This window comes from Mastomys coucha, unplaced genomic scaffold (genome assembly GCF_008632895.1).
Source record: "Mastomys coucha isolate ucsf_1 unplaced genomic scaffold, UCSF_Mcou_1 pScaffold16, whole genome shotgun sequence".
Taxonomy (NCBI): domain Eukaryota; kingdom Metazoa; phylum Chordata; class Mammalia; order Rodentia; family Muridae; genus Mastomys; species Mastomys coucha.
Genome location: NW_022196898.1, coordinates 64605582 through 64616212, shown reverse-complemented (window position 1 = coordinate 64616212; position 10631 = coordinate 64605582). Strand labels below are relative to the sequence as shown.

General features: G+C 42.8%; 1 protein-coding gene across 6 annotated transcripts in view; it reads right to left on the bottom strand.

Moving 5' to 3' along the window:
• Nucleotides 1-10631, bottom strand: part of Frrs1 (ferric chelate reductase 1) — a 53555-nt gene that overhangs the window by 21079 nt on the left and 21845 nt on the right. For all 6 annotated transcript variants that reach the window (XM_031375286.1, XM_031375283.1, XM_031375285.1 and 3 more), the window contains 5 exons: nt 9409-9635; nt 6947-7083; nt 6217-6311; nt 4901-5048; nt 1784-1966 (listed from right to left, as the gene is read on the bottom strand). In XM_031375286.1, coding sequence (XP_031231146.1) covers nt 1784-1966; nt 4901-5048; nt 6217-6311; nt 6947-7083; nt 9409-9607 — 762 coding nt within the window. In that variant the 5' untranslated portion in view covers nt 9608-9635. The remainder of the gene's footprint in view (nt 1-1783; nt 1967-4900; nt 5049-6216; nt 6312-6946; nt 7084-9408; nt 9636-10631) is intronic.

The following is a 10631-nucleotide window of genomic DNA, read 5'->3' as shown; positions in this document are numbered from 1 at the left end:
CCCCCCAACTGTGGCCAGTAGGAGGAAATGGGCTATTATTATATTATAGCATGAACTTGAGCTGCGCTTAGAGGAATACGTTTGTTTTTATATTCGAATAACAAATAGGACATAATATGTCATATATAATAACACATGACTGACAAATGAATGCCGCGCTACAGAGATGCACCTTAAGGAGATTATGTGTTTTTCCAACAAGGCCCTTTAATCCTATCTGCGCTCTTCTCCAGACTTTGTTTCATGGCCAGTTCCATCCTGTGCGCATAACAAGCACAACCTCCGCCTTCTTGTTATTGCTTTAGAGTCGCAATTGACTCTTAACTCAACCTCATTATTCTTCTCAGGCACCAAATTTGATTCATTTTGCTAGTGTGGAGAACACCCAAAAGAATAAGCCACAGCACCGATGGTAATTACGGGGAGAAAGCAGGGAAATATTTTGCTCGATTACAGCATTATGTTCCATAAAAATGTAGAAAACTTCCCATAAAAGTACCTCAAGATAAAAGGTTGAAGTTGTCTTACTTTTAGACATTTGTGAGGTAACTTGTTGCTTTGCTTCTATTGTTCTGGTTTGGTTCATTATTGTTGTTTGGTTTGGGTTGGAACGGGGGTGTGTTTTGTTTTGTTTTGTTTTGTTTTGTTTTCCGACCTGCTGATGGCCTCGAGTTTGCCACAACCTTGAAATCCCTATTCTCTTGCTCTAATCTCCTGAACGCTGGGATTAAAGGCCTGTGCCGCCATCTTACATGGAGTGGGTTTTGGAATAAAGCTTGGTTCTTCTTTCATAGTCATGTCAGAGTTCTGTTTTTGTCTTATTTTGTTTTGTTGTTTTAAGCTATGGCTCCCTTTTAAATAAATAAATAAATAAATAAATAAATAAATAAATAAATAAAAAGTGAGTGTCAAGTTTAAACCCTAACATGATGAAAAGCCTCCAAAGGCTTTGCCTTTCCTAATTAGGAAGTTAGATTGAGGACCATGGGTCCGCCCTCCTCCCGCTCCCTAGGGAGGCTGGATACTTCTGCAGCAGTCCCCTTTTCCCCAGCAGCACAACCTGCCTGTCACCAACAGAATCCCTAAACCCATCCAGCACCCTGCTGCCCAGGAAGAGCAGGAATCAGGAGACACACAAGGCCTTCGGCACATCGGACAAAGGAGCAGTCAGAACACATTGCCTGGACATCCACTGCACTTGGCCAGCAGGAAATGGAAGTCAGGGGCACCAACAGCAGGGGCACAGGCCTGATGGGACTGAAGGGCATTACAAACATGACGTTTTATGCAGTCATTTCTGTTTTGTTTTGGTTTGGTTTGGTTTTGGTTTTTTTCAAGACAGGATTTCTCTGTGTAGCCCTGGCTGTTCTGGAACTCACTCTGTAGACCAGGCTGGCCTCGGACTCAGAAATCCGCCTGCCTCTGCCTCCCAAGTGCTGGGATTAAAGGCGTGCACCACCACAGCCCGGCGATGCAGTCATTTCTTTTACCTGTAATTCCTGCTATTTTAAAAAGAGACGGGGACATAAGGTGGCAAATCTACTACACATAAAGTGATCTTCACAGCTGACCTTAGGGCAGCTTGCTCTTAGAAATAACTGCCCCATTAGCGATACCATGAAACAGCCATTAAAATGGATCTGCTGTTCTTTCCCATTCCTTTCCCGTTCTACCCTTAGGTCTGATCCCTGAACTCTGGAAGGCATAGCTAATCTACTGCTGATGAGAGCTCACTCTGGTGGCTCTCCTGCCATCATCCCAGACATAAGCAATAGATACAAACCATCCATTGGTCATGAGAAAATGCAAACGACACATAGCCGTCACTGGGTCCGCTCATTTCAACCATCACCGATTGGTTATCTCTGGTAAAGGACAGAAAGGCACAAGCAGGCTCATTCTCTGGATCACAGTTCAAAGGGCTCCTGACACAGAACTTCTTGGTCCCACACTCGGAGGCACTGAACTAGAAAAATAAAAGGGATGAAGATCTTAATTATGAAACAAGCAGTTTACTGCCAAGGACTGGACAGCTGAGAAAAGCTTTTCATAAACAAGCAAAACGGGGAACAGGAGATGGATCACAAATTAGAAGCAATAGGAGCATTCTTCAACTATGGACTTTTATACCTAATTATTGTTGATTATAATTCAGAAAACTATACTGGTAGGCCAGTAGTGGTACATGAGAGCTTATGGTCATTTAATATATAAAATACTTTAGCTGAGCAGTGGTGGCACACACCTTTAATCCCAGCACTTGGGAGGCAGAGGTAGGCGGATTTCTGAATTCGAGGCCAGCCTGGTCTACAGAGTGAGTTCCAGGACAGCCAAGGCTACACAGAGAAACCCTATCTCGGAAAAACCAAAACAAAAAACAATAACAACAAAAACACTTCATATCATCCAAGGCCAGGATCAAGGTTCCCCACAAATTGAGAAATTTCTTAGGAATAAGAAATCTGGCAATCTTGCCCAACCGGATACCCACTAATTTTCAAGAGACGGTGTTTTAAAGAGCAGGCAAGCCAAATATGGGCATGTCTTTATGGGTAGATCTAGGCAAGAACACACATTTTAAAAGTCACATTCAGATTCAGAGTTAAGTGATACGGGAAAAGGGGACACATATATATGCCACCATGCCAAACAACAGTGAGAATAATGGGAGGCACAGCCAATGTTCTATACTGATTGAAACCAGACCCTCCCAGTGTGGTACTTAATGAGTCCCCTGGGCCCAACTCCACCCTCGGGAAAAAAAAAAAAATAAGCCCTACAATTCGGCAGAGAAAACAAGCAGAGGTTGTCAGGGTGGTGTGTGAGAAGAGAAGGCTGAAGAGTCTATAACCAGGCTTAATGAGGACATCACTAACCACAGTAGGGTGAAAACAGAAGCCACTACGACCTTGGAAATGTGACATTAGTCTCTGAGCTCCACCTAGGTCTACTCTACCAGTCAAAGGACCTGTTCCCTAAGGGTCACTTTACCTCTGGCAAAAAGAGACTCTGAGTTCACTTCTAACCCTAAAAATACTATAACTCTGAATGAAGCTCCCTATAATCGGCACAGAGGCATGGTGGTAAAACTTCCAAGAAGAATAGGCCCCTGTAACTGACCACATGAAAGGACAATATTTTCTGTTACGAAGCTGGTGTACAAACAGTTTCACTTAAAGCAGCTTTGAAATGAGTATTAAGTGATGTGAGAACTTACGCAGATAAGCTCTTAAATAATTGTACAGTCAAACAAAAGCACAACGTGCATTATAATGCAAAACTGCAGAAGAAAACGACTCCTAGTAAGACTACTATGGTATAGGGTAACTGGTGTATGTAGTCATGTTTAGTTTTATTTGTATATCTGTGTGAGTGTATGCTAGGGTCCGAGGAAGTCAGAGGAAGGCATCAATTCTCTGCAGCTGGGGTTGTGAGCCGCCTGATGTGGGACCTGGAACTAAACTCAGGTCCTCTAGAAGAGCAACAAGTCTCTTGACTGCTGAGCCACCTCTCCAGCCCCTTATGTAGTGGAAGAGGAGATATAGAGAGACAACAAGCAAAGAGAAAGGGATCCAGAGGAATGGTTCTCAACGTGTGGGTCACAACCCCTTTGGCAGATTGAATGACCTTTTCACAAGGATCACCTAAGACCATCAAAAAACACAGACATTTATGCTACAACTCATAACGGTAGCAAAACTACCGTTATGAAGTAGCAATAAAACTAATTTTACTTTTGGGAGTACCACAACCTGGGGGATTGGTTTTGTTTTTTGTTTTTTTTTTTTTGGTTTTTGGTTTTTGGAGACAGGGTTTCTCTGTATAGTCCTGGCTGTCCTGGAACTCACTCTGTAGACCAGGCTGGCCTCGATCCGCCTGCCTCTGCCTCCCAAGTGCTGGGATTAAAGGCGTGTGCCACCACCGGCCGGCCCATGGGGTGGGGGGATTATTTTGAAGGGTGAAACTTCCTACATTGTTTGTTTGTTTGCTAAAAGAAATAGAGTTGAAATGGTTTTACAATATAGTCCAAGCTGGCCTAGAACTTACCATGGAAACCATCCTGGTCTCAGATTTGCAAGGATCCTCATGCCTCTGCTTCCTAACTGCAGGGATTATGGGCAAGTGCTGCCATACCTGAGTTCCCCCACACTCTAATCTTTCTTTTTAATTTTAACACATAAATGTATTTTATGTATACAAGTGCTCTATTTGCATGTATGCCTGCATGACAGAAGATGGTATCAGACAGAAGAGAGCATCAGACCCATTATAGATGGTTGTGAGCCATCAAGTGGTTGCTGGGAATTGAACTCAAGATGTCCAGAAGAGCAGCCAGTGCTCTTAACTGCTGAGCCATCTCTCCAGCCCAACACTCTAATCTTAATAAAATAAAATCTACACTATACTACCACTTCAAGACTCTCTTCGGGGCCAAAGTAGTTCATGTCTTTAATCCCAGCACTCAAAGGCAGAGGCAGGCAGATCTTTGTGGGTTCGGAGCCAGTCTGATCTACAAAGTGAGTTCCAGAACAACCAGGACTGTTACAATGAAACTTCCTCTCTATGTTTAATATTCAGGAAGAAAGAGGGGGGAGGAAGAAAAGAGAGAGAAAGAGAGAAGGAAGAAGCTTTCTCAACTTCATTTTCAAGTGACCATACACTCCCTGATAGCAGAACTACCTGTAAATGTTGCAACTATACTCTGAATGTAGAATCATTTTTATGTCCTTTTTTCAAACCTATAAATCATAATGCTGCAATGAAGACTTCCTTCAGATTTCTACACAGAACCCAAAAACTCTGTCCCATGGCCCACTACAGCTAAGGCAGACAATAGAACCAGTTGCCAGAAAAGCTACTCAAGACTGTATTTGGTGAAGATACAAAAAACGTCACTTACCGATTTGGTTAAGTGCGAGACAGAAGGTGGCGTTGTCAAAGGCTGTGTTGTAGCTGTAGGTGTCGTAAAGGGAGGAGCATTTGGTTGGGAAATTACAGGACTAGGAATCTTCACCCAGTAGATTTTATATTTCTGAACCACCGTGGCTCTGAAAAAGAGTACCAATGGGATTAGGCAAAACCCCATAGCAGCCCATCATAAGCCAATCAAAACTTCAAGTGGAAAATGTACGGGAAGAGGTGAATGAAAAGCACAAGTCTCTCATGACTGTTGTCATCCATCACTATGTGAACTTTATGACCCTCTCCCCCATTTCCTTTCTGTTTGTTGTCTGTTCTTTTAATTAGCAGCAGTCACAAATGCTGGATTGCACAACTCAACTATATAGGTTTCTGCTCCCTAAGAGCACACTCCTAGTCATTTCACGGAGGATGACTAGTCACACTCCTCCAAAGGAGGCGTTTAAGAGGCAGCCGCCACCAAACAAAACTCCATAGAAGTTGCCTAAGCAAGTGCTCACTGATGTTCACCTTAGCACCTTGTGCTAAGCAGAGAGCTCCAGAGTGTTGGGGACCTATGAAGCAGAAAACAGAGACATGTCCAGAGAAGATTCTCTCCTGTAAGATATACATATGTCTGGAATACCCTTCAGCAATCATCACAAGACTTTAAGAGATTTCACACTGCCTTAAGCAGATGAATAGGGAAAGAGCAATATTGTAATTCTGGTTTCCCAATTCCAAGAGGCACACAGTGGTTTACTTTCTGATAAGCTATCTACAAGTTGTAGCGCTGCCAAAGAAGTCACTCTACTTTCAGCCCTGTCTTGCTCATGCTGCCATACTAAGACGGGAAGTATTACTCTGCCCACCACACACTCAAGTACTAATTGATGGCTCTTATAAGTCATAAAGTAGTGTAAAACTTCACTCAACAATGTCTAGAAAATGCCCCTTAAGTATCAAGTTCTGCCAGGCTTGGTGGTGCATACTTGTCATCTAAGCACTTGGGAAGGTAAAGTGGAGGGGGTGGGAGGGGGAAGTACAGCATGAAGTCCTGGGCTATGTGCTAGAAGTTTGCAGTTGGAGAAAAGGACAGGGAAAGCCAGGTCCATCTGGGAGTCAGAAACAGGAGGATTGCTACAGGTTCAAAGCCAGCTTCATCTACATAGGGAGTTCCTGGCCAGCCAATGCTGCATAGCAAGATGCTAGCTCAAAGAACGACAAAGAAGCAAGACAATGCTTCAGTCAGTAAGTCGGTGAAGTGGCTTCCATCTCAATGGCAGTGGTTACACAGATGTGAGCTCTTGTACTCACAGAAATCGTATGTGATGTGGGGCGCTGCTTGGTGCATTCCAGTAGACTTTAATTTCTGTCTTCTTGGACGACCTTGTATGGCTCACAGCTAATCCCTGAAATAAAAAAAGAGTAACCATCCCATCACCCAACAGCTCAGCACGGGCAGACCACACATAGGATGGAGGGAAGGAACTGACTCCACAAAGTTATCTTCTGACTTCCACACGTGTGTGATGGCATGCTTCCTCCTCTTCCTATATATACATACATACATACACACACACACACACACACACACACACACACACACACACACACACACACGCTAGCATACTAAACACTGTCTTAAATTGTTCATCTATTTGTTTGTTTGTTTGTTTGTTTGAGACAGGTTCCCTGTGTTTGAGACAGGTTCTGGCTGTTCTAGCACTAGCTCTGTAGACCACGTTGGCCTCAAATTCAGAAATCTGCCTATCTCTGCCTTTCAAGTGCTGGGGTTTCAAGTACACCAACATGTCTCAAGTAATTGTCTTAAATTTTAAGCCAATATTTGCCAACATAATGTAAACATCACCAAGCACAAACTCTTCAAGCTATTAGCCTACCTTTCTAGATGCTGCTATGTGAACCAGTGGTAAGGTTTGATGACTGCAATCTGTTCAAATGCCTGCTGCACGTGTTAGTACCAGTCTAGAGTAAAAAGAGCCCAGAAGAACCAACAGAAATCAACTTCAAACTCCACACAAACCTGTACATCGTCACAGGTCAGAAGCTGTGACTCTTCACTGTCAATCAGAGTGAAGGAGCCAATAGGAGGGCCGCTCAAATCCTCAGCATCACGAGCTTCTAGAAGAAAACCTCTAAATTCTGGTCCTGATAAAGTAACTGAGCAACAGATTAAAAAAGAGAGGTTAGGATAGACGATTTAGAAATAGTCCATCAAAGCACTTAGAAAAAGCTCACTTAGTTAGAAACTATCTCTTCAAAACAACATAGGTTGGGCTGGAGAGATGGCACAGGGGGTTAGAGCACTGCTTGCTCTTCCAGAGGTCCTAAGTTCAATTCCTAGCAACCACACTAAATGGCTCATAACCATCTATAATGAGATCTGGTGCCCTTTTCTGGCATGCAGGCATACATTCGGGCAGAATACTATATATAATAGATAGATGATAGATAGATAGATAGATAGATAGATAGATAGATAGATAGATAGATAGATAGATAGATAGATGATAGATAGATAGATAGATAGATGATAGACAGACAGACAGATAGACAGGCAGATAAAACCACATAGGTTAAAAGCCATCCTACAGAAGAATATCTGAATTATGTTCCATTGAGCATGCATGCCATGTTTGGGAGGAAGGTTATTTGTTTGTTTGTCTGTGGTTGGCTGGCTGTTTATTCTGCAGCACTAGGAACTGAGCCTAGGACCTTGCACATGGTAGTCAACAACTCCACCAGGGAACTACATCTTCAACCCTCTTGTACTTTGTATTTTGAAACATGGTTTCAAAAAGTTACCCAGGCTAGCCTCAAACTCATTCTGTGAAGCACAGGCTAGTCTTGAACTTAGGATCATCTTGTCTCAGGTTACCGCGTGGCTGGAATTACAGACCTGTGCCATCATGAGATAGTAATATCCATTCCACAGGGGTTAAAGTGTGAGTGATGGCTAGATAACAATCTATAGGGGGAAATGTGTTCATTTAGAAAATTCTAGATGAAAGTAAGAACTTAGGCAGGCAACGGTGGCACATGCCTTTAATCCCAGCACTTGGGAGGCAGATGCAGGTGGATTTCTGAGGCCAGCCTGGTCTACAGAGTGAGTTCCAGGACAGCCAGGGCTATTCAGAGAAACCCTGTCTCGAAAAACCAAAAAAAAAAGAAAAAAAAAAAAAGAAAAGAAAGAAGGGAGGGAGGGAGGGAGGGAGGGAGAGAAGGAGGGAAGGAGGGAGGGAGGGAAGATGGAAAGAAAGAAAGAAAAGAAAGGAGGAAGAAAGAACTTGTTTCTCTACTACAAGTCTGACAATCTTTAATACTCTATTTTACAGAGTAAAATTCTAAGAGACATCTAAATCACACATGGTATTCCAGGTTTATTTCTTTGCGTATTCTTTGGGTTAAGAATTCCTATTGATGTGATGCATTTCTAAACTTTCAAACTGCTCTTACAGGTGCATTTTTGTTTTTTCTGAGACAGGGCCTTGCTATACATATAGTCCAAGCTGCCTCAGACCCTGATCCTTCCTCAGCCTCAGAGAGCTGGGATTAAGGTACATACTACACACCTGGCTATAAATAAACCTTAACAGTCAGGCTACATTTTGCCAGAAGAATCAGGGAAACAGAAGAGATTGTACTACTTTTTAAAGAGGGGGAAAGGCAAAATAACGTAAAATAAATTTAGTTTTCTGTTCCACTGAGTTAATAGTGTTCAAGATACAATACACAGTAAATGCAATATTAATACAATAAAACTACCAAATATATGCCTTGATATTCTACAAAAAAAAAAACTTACTTTTGACCTTGCCCTTAAAAAGGAATAGATATGCCACCTACATAATAGAGACATCTGTAGTAAACAAAATATGCAAATAGATGATGCCTTGGTCACAACACAAATGAATAGGTTAAAATGAAATGGTCTAATTCCAGTCACAGTAAAAACACAAGTACTGAGAAAATCTAGCCAAAAATGCAAATCATGCCAGCAGGGATGATGCACATCTTTAGTCCCAGCACTCTGAGTTTGAAGTCAGCCTGGTCTACAGAGTGAGTTCCAGGACAGCCAAAACTACACAGAGCAACCAACCTAGGCCTTTCCTCACATATGTGGCAGATGTGCACCTTGGTCTTCATGTCGGTCCTAAACAACTGGAATGGGAGCTATCCCAAAAGCTGCTCCCTGTAAGTGGGATATGTTCTACTAACTGGGCTGCCTTGTCTGGCCTCAGTGGGAGAGGAAGTTCCTAGCCTCACAGAGACTTGAAGTACCAGAGTGGGAGGTGGGGGGGATACCCAGGGGGCCTCCGCACACTCAGAGAAGGGAGGGGATCAAGGATTGTCGGAGGGGGTGACCAAGAAAGAGGCAGTGAGTGGGATAAACAGTGAATAAGTAAAAAATAGATTAAATTAAATTAAATTATTTTTAAAAACTAAAGAGAAAAAAATGCAGATCATTATCTCCAGCACTTGTACCTTTGATCTGGTCTCCAGGTTTGAATGTCCTCTGACTCACTGTGATTTGGTGAATAGGCTCAGATTGTGGGCTGTGGTTATGTTGGGGGATCATCCCACCACAGGACATTGGTACTTTTCCACTGGGATAAGCAGTCACAGAGCAAATGAGCAAGGCAACCATGAAGAAGCTGAACTGGGTGAACTGGGGAGCCGCCATCTCCACGTGAAGAGTAAGAACACGTCACCTGCAAATGTAATTAAAATACGATATGGCAGCATTCATAACACAAGGCAGGGATCCTATGTATAACCACTTTCTTTCAATGCTTGGCTCACCAGTCTCAAGATACATACTAAAAGAGTATGGTACCCAATCTAAATCTGTTTTAGCAAACACCAACTGTGAGACTTCAGCAAGATTCTATTTCCCGGCCTAAAAAATTAATTCTTTTATTGTAACAAAATGAAAATAGAACCTAAAGTCAAAAAAGGGGTGAGTGAGTGCTTTTATCAAAAGGCAGGAGGTTCTCTATAGGATCTAGCCTGGTCTACCTAGGGAGTTCCACACCAGCCAGAGCTACACAGTAAGACCCTGTCCCTAAAGAAAGAAGAGGCTAGGTGGAGGGAAACCTTTGTTTTTATTAGACCAACTTACTCTTCTTTCATCATACCTCACCCTCACCCCAAGGCTTAAAGGATGGATTCTCTGGATTTACCATCACCTTAATAGACTTCTGCTACAGCTTCTTCTAACTTCTCACTAAACTAATAATAGTGGTAGTTGTATCATTTCATTTGTAATATAGAAAACAGACAAACAATATCCAGAAACAGTATTTTCTGTTTTGGTTTGTCCTGGTTGGTTAGTTGGTTGGTTGGTTGGTTGGTTGGTTGGTTGGTTGGTTTAGACAGGGTTTTCTCTGTGTAGCCTTGGCTGTCCTAAAGCTTTCTCTATAGACTATGCCGGCCTCGATCTCAAGAGATCCACCTGCCTCTGCCTCCAGAGTGCTGGGATCAAAGGCATGTGCTACCACCATCCAGTCAGAAACAGTATTATCACCTTTAGTCCCAGCCGTGTCTGAATTAAGAAGTGACTGCCAGCTAAATGCCATGCAAACCGCTCCTTGGCTTTCTCTTCCCATCTGTTAGAAAACCAGCTACTCAGCGGGGCGGTGGTAGCACATGCCTTTAATCCCAGCACTTGGGAAACAGATTTCTGAGTTCGAGGCCAGCCTGGTCTA